Source organism: Arachis stenosperma, chromosome 6 (genome assembly GCF_014773155.1).
Source record: "Arachis stenosperma cultivar V10309 chromosome 6, arast.V10309.gnm1.PFL2, whole genome shotgun sequence".
In the NCBI taxonomy this organism is placed as follows: Eukaryota; Viridiplantae; Streptophyta; class Magnoliopsida; order Fabales; family Fabaceae; genus Arachis; species Arachis stenosperma.
The window spans coordinates 131,748,640-131,766,785 of NC_080382.1; the positions used below are offsets into that span (position 1 = coordinate 131,748,640).

Here is an 18,146-nt window from a genome sequence, read left to right on the forward strand (position 1 = left end):
GTAGGCGGGTGTTGGCACAAATTTCAAAAGTCATGATGCAGTAGTTGAATTTGCAGCTGCCATCGTCTCTTCAGAAATCGCAGCATGACTGGTTCTTGGAGTAGTCTTCCCAGCTATTGAGTCATTTGATTGGAGCTGTGAGCTGTGAGGCGGCATCTGGTTTGGCGCTTGGGAAGGTTGAGATTTGAACCATAAGGTTGGTCCCAGTGCTAGTATGGGTGGAGGCACGAAATATGGAGTTGGAGGCCTAACAATCTGCTGCTTCTCCCTACATGTTGGAGGGTTGTTATTGGAGTTTTCTCCTGTAGCCTGTAATAATGTAGGTTTAACAGTTATATGAATGAAGACTTTAAGAGATTGAGATGTACTAATTTCTTGGATGAAACAGGTTTTGTTTTCTAAAACAACAGAAAAAAAGTACTTTCTCAGCTGGTGGTGTAGATTGCGAAACTGAAATTTCTTCTCTTTGATTTTTGGGTAGTTTCTTTTTAGCTTTTCTGGTTTTGCTCTGTGACAAAATTCAACATATTATAGAAATCAAGCAACAAAAGATAATTCTCAAACACAGCCATTGTACACAAGACACCCATTCTCAGGCAAGCAACATATAAACCAAATCAGTACATAACACAGCCATTCTCAAGCAAGCAAGATATAAACATAATCACTACATAACACAGCCTAATCAGTACATAACACAACCATTCTTAAGCAAGCAACATATAAACCTAATCAGTACATAACACAGTCATTGTACCTCAATTCTCAAACATAGAGTAAAGAAGTTATTGTTTAGGACAAGTCAATTCTTAAAGCTAACATATTGTACCTGATCAGTGTTTGGGGCTGGAGCAGTGTTTGTTGCTGGATCAGTTGATGATTTGTGAGTTGTTATCTTCTTCTGTGCTCGTCTCTCCTTTTTAGTCATAGGCTTTCAGTTGGGATCTTGTGCTGCATTCGGACATGTCTTGTAGTAATGGCCCGTTTGGCCACACTTAGAGCAGGTAACAACGAATGTCTTCTTCGCCTTGGTGGTGCTCATCTCTCTCTCAACTGGATTGGCTCTTCTCTTCATCTTAGGTCTATGAGCAGCTCTCTTGATAGTGGGAGGCAGTGGCCTTGGTGCATTGATAGGTGTCTAGTACTTTCACTGTTGACTGGTTTAATGCAATGTGAATAAGTTGCTCTGATGGCTTCCATAGCTAGCCACTTATGCACGAAATCCTCAGCCTTAAGACCCATTTTAGCTATTGCTGCAACGACATGTCTACAAGGCACTCCCTATTACCCAATTCCTTCAGTAACATTTCAAAATCAAAGAAGTTCACCAAATCAATGTCTAAAGGTGGCCACTTCTTGACTTTTCTATCAATATATTCTAATTTGCCCTATGCATTCCTCTTAAAAATTCTTCGATGATGGAAAACAGAAACTACTTCAAACTCATCCATCCGAAAATTATTTTTACTAATCAAAATCCAATTCATGACAGTTTAACATCAATGTGCCAATCATCTAAACTACTGACAATTAACATTAATTATTTAACAAATTAACTTAAAAACTTTAAAATCCATTCAGTATCACAACATTTATAAAAATAAACAACTAGGCAACCCATTTCAACCTATTGAACACTAAGACACCAACATGCAATTTAGGAACAGAGATTGGATTAGAATAATGTTTTAGATGCCCAAATTCATTACTAACTTGAATCCCGACACAAGCTGCCTCCACTGCACGACGTCAGTGACTCTGTCAAGTGCGATGTTAGAGGAGTCCTCCGAGTCCTTCCTGGCGGCCTTGTCAGCACCAACACTTGCTACTTCTACCACTCTATTTCCTATCGCGCAAAGAAGGTTGAGGAGTTTTGGTTATTCTGTAAATTTGAGTTAGGGCTTGGGGTTATCAGGGTAAGTTAAACGTTTTCTCCTTCTTAACCTAGCAACAGCATCGTTTTTGAATGTGACAGGGGGACAAATCGACCCCTGTCTATTCCCCCTTATCCACGTTGGCACTTAATTAGATGGACTAACTGCCAGATTAGCGCTGGTAAGTGACACATCAAACTTTTTCGTCAACTATAAACGGGAGATATACGAGAAAAATAGACAGAAACTGAATTAGGTGTTTACTCGGTAAAAATAATAGCTAAGCTCATCTCCATTCATGCATCCATAAGTAATAGATATAAGTATCAAGTAGCAAAATAAATACATCAATAATAGATCACACGTGGCAGAAGAGCTGTGGGTTAGTAGCACTGGTTTATGATACAAATATTATTATATGACATAAGGAGTTTAGCACATAAATCATATCATAAACAAATGTTTTGAAAAAACATTAGTCTAAACATTTTAAAACATAGCGAACACAAAAAATTGATTGTTGATTTTTATTGGAATCAGACATTTTTTTCTCAATAAAGGAATTAACTTTTTAAGTGATATATACAATTGATTTTTTAAGTGTAAAAGTAGATTGAATTTAAAAAGAAAATGCATGTTTCATGCTGTAAAAAAATTGTTTATTTGCTAAAGGATTTGATTGTTTGGCGTTAATTTTCAAATATGTTTTTGACAACTAGTTAAACAATAGATTGTTTTGCTATCAAAAAGTCTACTAACGGTTAATTTCAATAAACTAATTCACTCGAACTAATTTTGCAAAGATATAAGATTTGAGAAGCTTATAAGTTATAATTGAGACAATTGAACCATATAACACAATCAAGAATCATAAGGAATTCTATTGATTCATATTGATTTTTACATATCTAAAAATTTATTTTATACAAATTTGAGAGATAAATAATATTAGTTCATAGATTTTTAATTGTAATCATGTACTCTTTTTAGGCTTATTTTTTTGAATATTGGTTAGGATTTGGTGTAATGCTTTGATATTGGATTTGGTGGTGTTTTGCATGTTTCTGGGGGCTAACAATTCACAGGGGGCGAATTGTTTTACAAAAATATTTTTTTAAAAATAAAAAAAGACAATACAAGGGGGTGTATTGCTTTTCTAAAAATTTTTAAAAGCAATACAAGAGGGCGGATTGTATTAGTTTAATATTAAAGACACAATACAAGGGGAGTATTGTATTAGTTTAATATTAAAAACATAATACAAGAGGGCGTATTGACAATACAAGAACAGCGTATTGCCAGAACGCAGGGGGCGGAATGACATTACGCAGGGGGCGTACTGTATTTTTTAGATTAAAAAATACCTCGAGTATAATAAAAAGAAGAACGAATTTGTTGAGTGTGAGTGTGGTTTATTTCGTTGAGAGAGTAAGAGAGGAAAAATGGAGGAAAGTGTTAGTTTGAAAATATATTACAATAGTCAAATCTTTCCACAAACATCTGAAGGTGTGAGCTTTGTATGTGAAAATCCATATGATCTTGTTATTCTTTTTGGAATAACATATGAGGAATTTAAGAGTATACTTTGTCAATGTGTTGATAATCAAATATTAAAGAGAGTCACAAATATTTGTTATAGACAGCCTGTGTTAGTATTTGGTGGTTTTATTCAATTTCAAATAATGTATGTGGTTGACGATGCAAGTATGCAAGGAATGTTTTCGATCTACCAATAAACACGGGCACAAGCGTCAGTTATCGAGTTATATGTTGAGTTTAAAGAATTAGTTGAGGTTAATTTACTTGAACCTAACATCGACTGGACGGTTTATAACACTGAAAGTGAAGAGGAATTCGAGGGCACTTATCATATTGTTGGTCCAGTTGAAGATGTCGATGAAGATGATGTCATAGTTAAGCCTGACATTGCAGATGTGACAAATGAACTAACGAGCCAACATCTATCAAGAGAGCTTTCTTTTATACATGCTTTGGATCTAGACGCTATGAATGCACCAGAATTTTCTGAATTTGTCAATGCAGGTAAGTAGTCTTCTATTTTTATTGTGATTAGTATTATAATAATAATAATTATTATTATTAGCTTAGCTTTTATTATAATTCGCATTACTGTTATTGTTATTATTTGTTATTATGATTATTTGTTGTTATTATTATTAATTTATCACTATTGTTATTATTATTATTAATAGTAAGAATTATTTCTTGTTATGGCTGGTGTAGACCCTGTTGTTGTTACAGATGGTGAATTTGTTATCGGCATTGAGTTTAGTTCTAGAGAAATTGTGATTACAGCAATTAAAGATTATACCATTTGTCGGGGTGTGGATTATCGAGTGTGTGAATCTGAGCCAACCACATTTTATGCTGAGTGTGTACAATATGGAACAAATTGCGATTGGCTTATCAGGGTTAATCTTATTAAGAGAAAGTTTTGTTGGATTATAAGGCGGTACAATGGTAGTCACACATGCTCCAGAACAACAATCTCTCAAGATCATGCCAAGATAAACTCAGACATGATTGCAGAAGTTATAAAGCCATTGGTTGATGTTGATCCATCTTTAAAAGTAAAATCTGTGATTGCTGAAGTGCAATCGAAATTCAATTATATGATAAGTTACCGCAAAGCATGGCTGGCTAAGCAAAAGGCAATTGCGAATATTTTTTGTGGTTGGGAAGCTTCTTATGAAGCTTTACCGTCGTGGTTTGAAGCAATGGTAAAAAAAGATCCATCAGCTGCAGTCAAGATCGAAACTGCACCAGCTTACCAAGGGGATGAGGTGGTCCAGGATATTAGGATACTAACACGGGTGTTTTGGAGCTTTTACCTTTGCATTAGAGCATTTAGGAGCTGTAAACAAATCGTCCAAATAGATGGCACATATTTGTATGGAAAATACAAGGGAGCTCTCTTAGTTGCAGTTTCTCAGGATGGCAATGGCAATATTGTGCCTCTTGCATTTGCCGTTGTTGAGGGTGAGACTTCTGATGCATGGCACTTCTTTCTTACTCATTTGCGCACACATGTGGTGACGTGGGATGGTATTGGGCTTATCTCTGATCGACACGACTCTATTACCTCAGCAATAGCACGTAGTAACTGATCATGGGAGCCTCCGAGAGCTATCCACATGTTTTGTGTTAGGCACATAGCATCCAACTTCTTAAGGAATTTCAAGGCACCGTATTTACAGAAGTTGATTGTAAATATGGGTACGTAAATTAGGATGAAATACTGATGTTAGTGTTATGCGGTCATACTTATTTTTTTCTTTTTTTACAGGTTATTGTAGGACCGTGCGTGAATTTAATGTGCAGTATGCAAGATTACGTGAGCGTGGTGAGGCTTACACTCAGTGGCTCGATCGGATCCCACATCAGTAATATGCTTTGGCATTCGATAATGGATATCGCTGGGGACACATGACCACAAACCTAGTCGAGTGCATCAATGAGGTATTAAAGGGGGCACAAAATCTTCCAGTTACATCACTTGTCAAGGCAACTTTTTACAGGCTAAATGAGTTGTTCACTAGAAAGAGGGCTGAGGCTGAGGCTCGACTGAATGCGGGACATGTATTCTCTGAATATGCAATCAACAAACTTCAAGTAAATCAGCAGGCAGCGGAAAACATCCAAGTTAACTTGTTTGATAGGCAAAACGAGGTCTTTGAGGTGTGCGATGTAAAACCCGGTTAATTAACGGCTAATTAACCCATAAATGAGAATTTATTCTATAAAGCCTAAAATGTGATTTTTATGGCTAAATGTGATAGAGGAGATTGAGACGAGAATTTTGGTACCAATTTTATAGGATTCGGACCAAGATTGGACCGAACGGGCCAAACCGGGCCAACCGGACCCAAAGTGGGCCCTTGGCCCAACATAACTTAACCAAAACCCTAGTTTTCAGCACTCTCTCTCCTCACTTGTTACACACACACGCTGAAATTAGAGGGAAGGGGGGGGGGGGGAGAAGAACACTCTCTCAAGTTCTTTCTCTCACTTGATCTTCAAACCACCATAACTTTTGATCTAGAGCTCCGATTGCCGCTCCGTTTGCGGCCATGCGTTCACCGCAGAGAGCTCTAAAAAACCCATACAATTAATCTTGAGGTAAGCCACATTTTGCTCTTCGAAATTCCAGCCTTGTTTTCGAGTTTTATGAGCAAAAATGTTGAGATTTTGGGTTCTTTGATGTTATAGGACCCAACTCTCTTGAAGGAGAAGGTTAATCTTGTCTCCTTGGACCTTGGATGTGGTAAGACTCTCAACCCTAGTGTAATTTGTGATTTTATGATGTTTGGGTTTTGAGATGTTGTGTATGGGTATGATGGTTGTGGCTTAGGTTGTGTATGTGTGGATATTGGAGCTTGATTGGTGACTTTGAAAAGCTTGGGAAGGGTTTGGTGGTGAAAAATCTGTTCTTGGAGGTGTTGAGGCCTTGAGAGCTTGTGGATAAGTGGTTTGGAAGTGCTCCGGTGGAGCTTGGGAAAATCGGCTAAGGTATGGTTTCGGTTTTCCGTATCTAATATGTAATGTGGTAGGTGTAAAACCCGGTTAATTAACGGCTAATTAACCCATAAATGAGAATTTATTCTAGAAAGCCTAAAATATGATTGTTATGGCTAAATGTGATAGAGGAGACTGAGACGAGAATTTCGGTACCAATTTTATAGAATTCGGACCAAGATTGGACCGAACGGGCCAAACCGGGCCAACCGGACCCAAAGTGGGCCCTTGGCCCAACTAAACTAAACCAAAACCCTAGTTTTCAGCACTCTCTCTCCTCACAACACACTCAAACACGCTGAAATTGAAGAGAGGGGAGGAAGAACACTCTCTCAAGTTCTTTCTCTCACTTGATCTTCAAACCACCATAACTTTTGATCTAGAGCTCCGATTGCCGCTCCGTTTGCGGCCATGCGTTCACCGCAGAGAGCTCTAAAAAACCCATACAATTAATCTTGAGGTAAGCCACATTTTGCTCTTCGAAATTCCAGCCTTGTTTTCGAGTTTTATGAGCAAAAATGTTGAGATTTTGGGTTCTTTGATGTTATAGGACCCAACTCTCTTGAAGGAGAAGGTTAATCTTGTCTCCTTGGACCTTGGATGTGGTAAGACTCTCAACCCTAGTGTAATTTGTGATTTTATGATGTTTGGGTTTTGAGATGTTGTGTATGGGTATGATGGTTGTGGCTTAGGTTGTGTATGTGTGGATATTGGAGCTTGATTGGTGACTTTGAAAAGCTTGGAAAGGGTTTGGTGGTGAAAAATATGTTCTTGGAGGTGTTGAGGCCTTGAGAGCTTGTGGATAAGTGGTTTGGAAGTGCTCCGGGGGAGCTTGGAAAAATCGGCTAAGGTATGGTTTCGGTTTCCCGTATCTAATATGTAATGTGGTAGGAAATACTTAGGCTAGAGGCCCTAAGATAGGCATTGAATTGTTGATGTTGTTGAATGATTGAGATATATGATGTGGTCATATATGTGATGATGATTATTGATGCCTTGGTGGTATGATGTATGAGAAATATGCATGTTGTGATATATGCTTGATGATTGGTTATGGTTGAATTGTGGGTTGAACCATGTTGATGGTGAGTATGATGTTGATTGTGTACAATAATGATTTATTGGAATTGGTGTTGTTGAGAATTGGCATGAGGAATAGTATATGATATGTCAATGTGTTAGAGTTTGAGCCACTTGGGTGAAGTGGGATAAAATGATGAGATAATGATTTTGGTAAATTGTGGTTATGTGTCAATGTGTGAGTTGAGGAGGCTTGATGTTGAATTTGATACATTTTGATTGATTTCAAAGAAAAGGGATGAAATTGGCATGTTTTGATTGATTTTGAAAAGGGTTGAAAATGGTTTGTTTTGAGAATGGCATATTGTGGTTTTGTATGAAAATATAGTTTTTGGGCATACTTTGACGGGACATAACTTGGACTACGGATCTCCGTTTTGTACCAAATCTGTTTAGAAATGAAATTGGATCCGGGATGTCCAGGCCGTTCGAAGAACGGGTGAAAAACGATTTAAAATGAGGAAGTTATGTCCGTTGGAAGATTGGGGCTTAAATCTGTGAATTCTGCAGCTTTTAACTTAGAAAATTTTTAGCAGAATGACTCCTTGCGCGTGGGCGCACCTGGCGCGTGCGCGCCGATCTTCCGAAAAGTGCCATCCACGCGTACGCGTGATGCGCGCGGGCGCGCCGATTGTGCTGCACCCAATGCCCAGCCATTTTCCAGAGAGTTATGCCAGAACTGTGCCAGTGTTGTGCCTGGGGCACGAGAACACCCGCGCGTACGCGTGGTTGACGCGTGCGCGTCGATTGGCAAATTTTTAATCCACGCGTTAGCGTGCATGACGCTTGCGCGTCGATGAGTTTTTGAGGCCATCCACGCGTGCGCGTGGAGTGCGCGTACGCGCGGCCCTGTTTTCATCCCAAAGATGATTTTTGAGTTTTAAAAGCCAAATCTCATACTTCTAAGCCTCCGATCTCACCATTTATGTCTTAAATCATTATGACATGCCTAGCTATTAGAAAGGGGCTAGTGAATGAGGTAACTTGCGAGTGAAGCAAGGGAAAAATGAATGATCAATGAGGATCAAGATGATTAAGTGAGATGCGGAGGATGGTGGTGGAAGTGCTTGTTATGCCAGGGGCCGAAAGGCTGTAATTGTTAATGAAATGGCTGGACTGAACCGTGAGCCGGATGGCTGATATGGATGTTGATCCATGGATGAGAATTCATGCATGTTGATGCTGAATTATTGATAATTGTGAATTGCACTTCCACTATCAGAGATACGAGTTTCCCTGGGTAGTAGCAGTGGCTAGCCACCACGTGCTCCAGGTTGAGACTTGATACTCTGTTGACCCTATGTCGTAAGTGTGGCCGGGCACTGTGAAAGACCCGGATGAGCTCGCCCCCGAAATATTCACCAGTGAGGGTGATGGATATGGATCATGTTTATGATCAAGTTTATAACGAGTATAACTCGAGTTGGGGATGCGCGACAGAGGGACAGTCCAATGGTTAGCGACCAGGACTTGTCGGGTTGGCTCTATAACCGACAAGATGATATCATCGGCCACTAGGGACAGGCATTCATCATATGCATACTATGTGAATTGTTTGAGATTGCCTATTTGACTGCATATTACTTGCTAATTGTCTAAATGTCTTAACTGCTCCTATTTGTATATTCTTTGTCTGATATAACTGTGTTTGCTATAATATACTCCTGCTGATGGTTGGGAGGTTTGAAGGAATTGGAAAGGGAAGTATTAGTTAGACCGAAGAATCTTTAGTCAGATGCCCTTATATGGTTAGCTTGTTTATAAGCTTTGAAATTATCTGGAGGAAGTTCTAGGATTGCCTTTGGCTTTCCTCTATTATTATGTATTATATATGTGGAAGCTGTTACCATGCTGGGGACCTTTGGTTCTCACCCATGCGGATTTTGTGGTTTTCAGATGCAGGACGTGAGGTTTCCCGCTGAAGCATGCTGGAGACTTCTAGATTCGCGAAGATTCCTTGTTCTTGGGGACTCTGTTTAGTTTATATGTTTTGTTTAGATACTTTTATCTCCATTAAATAATACAAACTGTGATGACTCCTCTTATGGGAGATTTTGGAGAATAGGTTTTATGTATTTGTGTCCCTTTGGGTTTCCTTTGGGGTTTTCCTTATTTTATCATATGTATATATTGTTATGCTTGGACCGGTTATCTTCGCAGTCGGATTCTGAGTCTTGATATTCCTGTTTTTGACACTCCTTTGTATATATATAATCTCGCGTTGGTTTATCCTTGTTCGTTACGTTATCGATCGGAGTGATGCGCTTTTGAGTTGCGGTTTTTGTTTACCCCTTTTTCTACAAAGGCTCCTAGTTATAATCAATCATTCATACTACTATACGTACTAAATTTTTATTTTAGAGGTCGTAATACCTTGCCATTTTTGAATTATGACTTAAGCATAAGACTCTGTATGGTAGGGTGTTACATTATGGTATCAGAGCAGTTCGTTCCTGTAGAGCCTGAGGGATGGACTGACTATGCTTCTGTGCATTCTCTGTATGTGTGTTATGTGCTATTAGTATATCTGCTTGATATAATTGGCATAAACGTTCATGAGCATGCATTTGGGACTTTGAAGCACTAGATTTTCGATATTGAGACTGATCAACTTAATATCGATTGTTGGGTGTGTAAAGGAACCAGATGGCGCCTCGTGGACGCGGTAGAGGTAGTGCGAGAGGTCGTACGAATGCTCGTGCACCGGAGAATAACCCTAATGACCCGGTGAACTTTATGGCTGCGTTGGAGAACATGGCTGCTGCTATGCAAGCCACTGCTGAGGCTCTTGGTCAACAGATGAACAACCATGGTAATGATGGAGGTGGAGTTCAGGGCCCGATGACCTTGGCAAACTTTTTGAAGGTTAATCCGCCTAAGTTCAAGGGAACTACTAGCCCGACTGAGGCTGATACATGGTTTCAGGCTATAGAGCGAGCATTACAAGCACAAGTGGTACCTGAAGGACAGCGTGTCGAGTTTGCCACTTATATGCTCACCGGTGAAGCGTCGCATTGGTGGCAAGGCATCCGACGTCTTCTGCAGCAGGGTGATGACTATATCACCTGGAATGTCTTTCAAGAAGAGTTCTATAAGAAGTACTTTCCGACTTCTGCTAGGACGGCTAAGGAATTTGAATTGTTACAGCTGAAGCAGGGTACTATGTCCATATCAGAGTATACTGACAAGTTTGAGGAACTGTTCAGGTTCTCTCGTATGTGCCAAGGGACTCTGGTGGAATATGAGGAATGGAAGTGTGTTAAGTATGAAGGAGGACTCCGGAGTGATATCTTTAGTTCAGTGGGACCAATGGAAATTAGGACTTTCTCCGAGTTGGTGAACAAGTGTAGGGTTGCTGAAGAGTGTGTGAAAAGGGCAACCGCTGAGAAAGGGAGTCACAAAGGTTCATTTCCACAGAACCGAGGGAAGAGCTTTGCACCTAGAGGTCCGTCTTTCAAGAGGGGAGGCTCTTTCAGGAGGCCCAACAACAACAACAATTTCCAAGGGAAGAAGTTTGGGAAGCAACCTCAGAATGAACAAGCTTATGCTAAGTGTGGAAGTCACCATCCGGGAGCACCATGCAAGGCCGGATGGGGTTTGTGCTACAATTGTGGAAAGGCGGGGCATAAAGCCGCCAGTTGTCTGGAGAGGCAGAAACAAGGTGCTGGGAAGGCACAACAGACTGGTCGGGTGTTCACCACTTCAGCTGTAGGAGCTGAGGGATTCGAGACACTTATTAGAGGTAACTGTGAAATGGCTGGTCAAACTTTAAATGCTTTATTTGATTCGGGAGCATCGCATTCATTCATTGCATTTGAGAAAGCCCATGAGTTAGGCTTGAAGATTGTAACCTTAGGTTATGATCTAAGAGTGTACAATGCTACCCACGAAGCCACGGTAACTAGGCTAGGATGCCTGAAAGTTTCCTTTAGGTTCAAGCAGCGAGATTTTGTTCATAATTTAGTCTGCTTGCCGATGATCGGTCTTGATCTTATCTTGGGATTGGACTGGTTATCTAAGAACCATGTCCTGCTTGATTGTTCTACAAAGTCAGTGTACTTTATGCCGGATGATACAGAAGGGCCGGTCGTAGTGAATAATTATTACTTGAATTCGATGATGGTGAACTGTTCTGGAATCGAATGTCAGGGTATCATGTTGTTAACCGCAGGCGTTTCAGGTGATGATCAAAGGTTGGAGCAGATTCCGGTTGTGTGTGAGTTTCCGGAAGTGTTTCCCGATGATATTGATGAGTTTCCACCTAACCGAGAGGTTGAGTTTGCTATTGAATTGGTGCCCGGGGCGGGACCAATCTCAAGTGCTCCTTACAGGATGTCACCGTTAGAGATGAACGAGCTAAAGTCTCAGTTAGAGGATTTGTTGGGAAAGAATTTTATACGACCAAGTGTCTCTCCGTGGGGCGCTCCAGTATTACTGGTGAAGAAGAAAGATGGGAGTATGCGACTCTGTGTGGATTACAGGCAGTTGAACAAGGTTACAATAAAGAATAAGTACCCATTGCCAAGAATTGATGATCTCATGGATCAGTTACAAGGAGCTGGAGTTTTCTCCAAGATTGATTTGCGATCCGGTTATCACCAGATAAGGGTGAGGGGCGAGGATATCCCTAAGACCGCTTTCAGGACTCGTTATGGTCATTACGAGTACACTGTGATGTCCTTTGGGTTGACGAACGCTCCTGCGGTATTCATGGATTACATGAATAGAGTTTTCCGTCCGTTTCTGGATAAATTCGTTGTTGTCTTCATTGATGACATACTAATTTATTCCAAGACTGAAGAAGAGCATGCGGAACACTTGAGGACCGTGTTGCAGATTCTAAAGGAGAAAAAACTTTATGCAAACTGTCTAAGTGTGAGTTTTGGAAGAGTGAGGTGAAGTTTTTGGGTCATGTGGTGAGTAAGAAGGGAATAGCCGTAGACCCAACTAAGGTGGAGGCTGTGATGGATTGGAAACAACCAACCACCGTAACAGAGATAAGGAGTTTTCTGGGTTTAGCTGGCTATTACCGAAGGTTTATCAAGGGCTTTTCACAGATAGCTTTGCCAATGACAAAGTTAACCCGCAAAGACACTCCGTTTGTTTGGACTCCTGAATGCGAGGAGAGCTTTCAGACATTGAAGAAAAAGTTGACTACTGCACCTGTGTTAGTGTTACCCGAGCCGAATGAGTTATTTGAGGTGTATTGTGATGCCTCATTGAAGGGTTTAGGGTGCGTGCTGATGCAGCATCGTAATGTGGTGGCGTATGCCTCACGACAGTTGAGACCTCATGAAGTTAGTTACCCTACGCACGATTTGGAACTCGCTGCGGTTGTGTTTGCCTTGAAGGTGTGGAGGCATTATCTCTATGGGGTTAAGTTCCAAGTTTTCTCTGATCATAAGAGCTTGAAGTACCTCTTTGATCAGAAAGAGCTTAATATGAGGCAGAGAAGGTGGATGGAATTGTTGAAGGACTACGACTTTGAGTTGCATTACCATCCGGGAAAGGCAAACATAGTAGCGGATGCGTTGAGTCGGAAGTCATTATATGCGGCTTGGATGATGCTTCAAGAGGAGAAGTTGCTCAAGGGATTCGAGAGTCTAAAAATTGGTGCTCGAGAAGTATCCGAAACTTTGTGTTTGAGCAGATTAGAAATCTCAAGTGACTTTAAGTCCGAACTCCTAAAGGCTCATCAAAATGATGAAGCCTTATGGAAGGTGTTACCGGCTATTGAGCAAGGAAAATAGTGGAGAGTGTCGGAAGAAAAAGATGGGTTATGGAGATTCAAGGGTAGAATCATTGTGCCGGATGTTGGCACTTTGAGGCAAGATATCTTAAAGGAGGCACACAAAAGTGGATTCTCCATTCACCCGGGAAGTACTAAGATGTACCATGATTTAAAGGCGATGTTTTGGTGGCCGGGTATGAAGAATGATGTGGCGGAATATGTATCAAAGTGCTTAACTTGTCAAAAGGTAAAGATTTAACATCAAAGACCTTCCGGGATGTTGCAACCTTTAGAGATTCCGCAATGGAAGTGGGAAAGTATTGCAATGGACTTTGTGTCGGGATTGCCAAAGACTAGAGCTGGTTTTGATGCTATCTGGGCGATTGTGGACCAACTGACGAAGTCAGCTCACTTTTTGCCCATTCGTATGACTTACACCCTTGAGGAGCTAGCACGGTTATACATAAAGGAGATTGTGAGACTTCATGGTGTACCTGCTACTATAATCTCTGATAGAGATCCTCGTTTCACTTCAAGGTTTTGGGGTGCATTTCAGAAGGCTTTTGGGACCCGATTAAGCTTGAGCACGGCTTACCATCCTCAAACAGATGGTCAATCTGAGAGGACGATCCAAACACTAGAGGATATGTTGAGAGCTTGTGTTTTGGACCAACCGGCGAGTTGGGATCGGTATATGCCATTAGTGGAGTTTGCATACAATAATAGTTATCATGCGAGCATCGGAATGGCTCCGTATGAGGCCTTGTATGGGAGAAAATGTCAATCTCCGCTATGTTGGTATGAAGCTGGAGAGAAAAGCTTGTTGGGGCCAGAAATGATAGCTGAGACTACTGAGCAAGTCAGGAAAATCCGAGATAGGATGCTTACGGCGCAGAGTCGTCAAAAGAGTTACGCCGATCAGAGGCGAAAGCCCTTAGAATTTGAGGAAGGAGACCATGTTTTCCTTAAGGTTACTCCGACTACAGGAGTAGGTAGGGCGATTAAGGCAAAGAAGTTGAATCCTCGATACATTGGTCCATTTCAGATCCTAGAGAGGATTGGACCGGTGGCGTATCGGATGGCTCTACCACCTCATCTTTCGAACCTGCACGACGTGTTTCACGTGTCGCAGCTTCGGAAGTACACTCCTGATGCTAGCCATGTGTTGGAACCTGAATCGGTTCAGTTAAGGGAAGATTTGACGCTTCCAGTGGCTCCAGTCAGAATTGATGATACCAGTATCAAACGGTTGCATGGAAAAGAGGTTTCATTAGTCAAAGTGGCATGGAGTCGAGGCGGTGTTGAGGAACACACTTGGGAACTTGAGTCGGAGATGCGAACGGATTATCCGCATTTATTCTCAGGTAATTGCATTTGAATTTTGTGGGCAAAATTCCCAATTAGGTGGGTAGAATGTAAAACCCGGTTAATTAACGGCTAATTAACCCATAAATGAGAATTTATTCTAGAAAGCCTAAAATGTGATTGTTATGGCTAAATGTGATAGAGGAGACTGAGACGAGAATTTCGGTACCAATTTTATAGAATTCGGACCAAGATTGGACCGAATGGGCCAAACCGGGCCAACCGGACCCAAAGTGGGCCCTTGGCCCAACTAAACTAAACCAAAACCCTACTTTTCAGCACTCTCTCTCCTCACAACACACTCAAACACGCTGAAATTGAAGAGAGGGGAGGAAGAACACTCTCTCAAGTTCTTTCTCTCACTTGATCTTCAAACCACCATAACTTTTGATCTAGAGCTCTGATTGCCGCTCTGTTTGCGGCCACGCGTTCACCGTGGAGAGCTCTAAAAAACCCATACAATTAATCTTGAGGTAAGCCACGTTTTTCTCTTCGAAATTCCAGCCTTGTTTTCGAGTTTTATGAGCAAAAATGTTGAGATTTTGGGTTCTTTGATGTTATAGGACCCAACTCTCTTGAAGGAGAAGGTTAATCTTGTCTCCTTGGACCTTGGGTGTGGTAAGATTCTCAACCCTAGTGTGATTTGTTGTTCTATGATGTTTGGGTATTGAGATGTTGTGTATGGGTATGATGGTTGTGGCTTAGGTTGTGTATGTGTGGATATTGGAGCTTGATTGGTGACTTTGAAAAGCTTGGAAAGGGTTTGGTGGTGAAAAATCTGTTCTTGGAGGTGTTGAGGCCTTGAGAGCTTGTGGATAAGTGGTTTGGAAGTGCTCCGGGGGAGCTTGGGAAAATCGGCTAAGGTATGGTTTCGGTTTCCCGTATCTAATATGTAATGTGGTAGGAAATACTTAGGCTAGAGGCCCTAAGATAGGCATTGAATTGTTGATGTTGTTGAATGATTGAGATATATGATGTGGTCATATATGTGATGATGATTATTGATGCCTTGGTGGTATGATGTATGAGAATATGCATGTTGTGATATATGCTTGATGATTGGTTATGGTTGAATTGTGGGTTGAACCATGTTGATGGTGAGTATGATGTTGATTGTGTACAATAATGATTTATTGGAATTGGTGTTGTTGAGAATTGGCATGAGGAATAGTATATGATATGTCAATGTGTTTGAGTTTGAGCCACTTGGGTGAAGTGGGATAAAATGATGAGATAATGATTTTGGTAAATTGTGGTTATGTGTCAATGTGTGAGTTGAGGAGGCTTGATGTTGAATTTGATACATTTTGATTGATTTCAAAGAAAAGGGATGAAATTGGCATGTTTTGATTGATTTTGAAAAGGGTTGAAAATGGTTTGTTTTGAGAATGGCATATTGTGGTTTTGTATGAAAATATGGTTTTTGGGCATATTTTGACGGGACATAACTTGGACTACGGATCTCCGTTTTGTACCAAATCTGTTTAGAAATGAAATTGGATCCGGGATGTCCAGGCCGTTCGAAGAATGAGTGAAAAACGATTTAAAATGAGGAAGTTATGTCCGTTGGAAGATTGGGGCTTAAATCTGTGAATTCTGCAGCTTTTAACTTAGAAAATTTTTAGCAGAATGACTCCTTGCGCGCGGGCGCACCTGGCGCGTGCGCGCCGATCTTTCGAAAAGTGCCATCCACGCGTACGCGTGATGCGCGCGGGCGCGCCGATTGTGCTGCACCCAATGCCCAGCCATTTTCCAGAGAGTTATGCCAGAACTGTGCCAGTGTTGTGCCTGGGGCACGAGAACACCCGCGCGTACGCGTGGTTGACGCGTGCGCGTCGATTGGCAAATTTTTAATCCACGCGTTAGCGTGCATGACGCTTGCGCGTCGATGAGTTTTTGAGGCCATCCACGCGTGCGCGTGGAGTGCGCGTACGCGCGGCCCTGTTTTCATCCCAAAGATGATTTTTGAGTTTTAAAAGCCAAATCTCATACTTCTAAGCCTCCGATCTCACCATTTATGTCTTAAATCATTATGACATGCCTAGCTATTAGAAAGGGGCTAGTGAATGAGGTAACTTGCGAGTGAAGCAAGGGAAAAATGAATGATCAATGAGGATCAAGATGATTAAGTGAGATGCGGAGGATGGTGGTGGAAGTGCTTGTTATGCCAGGGGCCGAAAGGCTGTAATTGTTAATGAAATGGCTGGTTATGGATTTAACCGTGAGCCGGAATAGCTGTGTATGCTATGAATATTGGCTGGTTATGGATTTAACCGTGAGCCGGAATAGCTGTGTAAGCTATGAATATTGGCTGGTTCTGGACTGAACCGTGAGCTGGATGGCTGATATGGATGTTGATCCATGGATGAGAATTCATGCATGTTGATGCTGAATTATTGATAATTGTGAATTGCACTTCCACTATCAGAGATACGAGTTTCCCTGGGTAGTAGCAGTGGCTAGCCACCACGTGCTCCAGGTTGAGACTTGATACTCTGTTGACCCTATGTCGTAAGTGTGGCCGGGCACTGTGAAAGACCCGGATGAGCTCGCCCCCGAAATATTCACCAGTGAGGGTGATGGATATGGATCATGTTTATGATCAAGTTTATAACGAGTATAACTCGAGTTGGGGATGCGCGACAGAGGGACAGTCCAATGGTTAGCGACCAGGACTTGTCGGGTTGGCTCTATAACCGACAAGATGATATCATCGGCCACTAGGGACAGGCATTCATCATATGCATACTATGTGAATTGTTTGAGATTGTCTATTTGACTGCATATTACTTGATAATTGTCTAACTGTCTTAACTGCTCCTACTTGTATATTCTTTGTCTGATATAACTGTGTTTGCGATAATATACTCCTGCTGGTGGTTGGGAGGTTTGAAGGAATTGGAAAGGGAAGTATTAGTTAGACTGAAGAATCTTTAGTCAGATGCCCTTATATGGTTAGCTTGTTTATAAGTGTAACACCCTACCATACAGAGACTTATGCTTAAGTCATAATTCAGAGATGGCAAGGTATTACGACCTCTAAAATAAAAATTTAGTACGTATAGTAGTATGAATGATTGATTATAACTAGGAGCCTTTGTAGAAAAAGGGGTAAAACAAAAATCGCAACTCAAAAGCGCAACACTCCGATCGATAACGTAACGAACAAGGGTAACCAACGCGAGATTATATATATACAACTGAGTGTCAAAAGCAGGAATATCAAGACTCAAAATCCGGCTGCGAAGATAACCGATCCGAGCATAGCAATATATACATATGATAAAATAAGGAAAACCCCAAAGGAAACCCAAAGGGACACAAATACATAAAACCTATTCTCCAAAATCTCCCATAAGAGGAGTCATCACAGTTTGTATTATTTAATGGAGATAAAAGTATCTAAGCAAAACATATAAACTAAACAGAGTCCCCAAGAACAAGGAATCTTCGCGAATCTAGAAGTCCCCAGCATGCTTCAGCGGGAAACCTCACGTCCTGCATCTGAAAACCACAAAATCCGCATGGGTGAGAACCAGAGGTCCCCAGCATGGTAACAG

General features: G+C 41.2%; 2 protein-coding genes across 8 annotated transcripts in view; both read left to right on the forward strand.

Annotated features, from left to right (window-relative positions):
* Positions 1-12,784, forward strand: part of LOC130933375 (uncharacterized) — a 43,569-nt gene extending 30,785 nt beyond the window's left edge. For 5 of the 7 annotated variants that reach the window (XM_057862969.1, XM_057862973.1, XM_057862974.1 and 2 more), the window contains 2 exons: positions 3,580-3,917; positions 9,387-12,784. In XM_057862969.1, the coding sequence (XP_057718952.1) occupies positions 10,137-12,389 (2,253 nt within the window). In that variant the 5' untranslated portion in view covers positions 3,580-3,917; positions 9,387-10,136 and the 3' untranslated portion in view covers positions 12,390-12,784. Of the gene's footprint in view, positions 1-56; positions 1,384-3,579; positions 3,918-9,386 lie in introns of those variants that run through there. The other 2 variants (XR_009067694.1, XM_057862972.1) reach the window with 2 other exon arrangements.
* Positions 3,557-5,002, forward strand: LOC130934648 (uncharacterized). Its single transcript, XM_057864197.1, has 3 exons — positions 3,557-3,578; positions 3,663-3,917; positions 4,119-5,002. Exons 1-3 carry the CDS (start codon positions 3,557-3,559, stop codon positions 5,000-5,002), a joined length of 1,161 nt encoding a protein of 386 aa, XP_057720180.1.
* Positions 12,785-18,146: the final 5,362 nt, after the last annotated feature.

Bases quoted from the DNA above. Each gene is read 5' to 3' on its own strand.
- LOC130934648 (XM_057864197.1), top strand. From the start codon at position 3,557: ATGTATGTGGTTGACGATGCAA. The intron at 3,579-3,662 runs GTATGCAAGGAA...TTAAAGAATTAG, and splicing joins GTATGTGGTTGACGATGCAA to TTGAGGTTAATTTACTTGAA. The intron at 3,918-4,118 runs GTAAGTAGTCTT...TGGCTGGTGTAG, and splicing joins TTCTGAATTTGTCAATGCAG to ACCCTGTTGTTGTTACAGAT.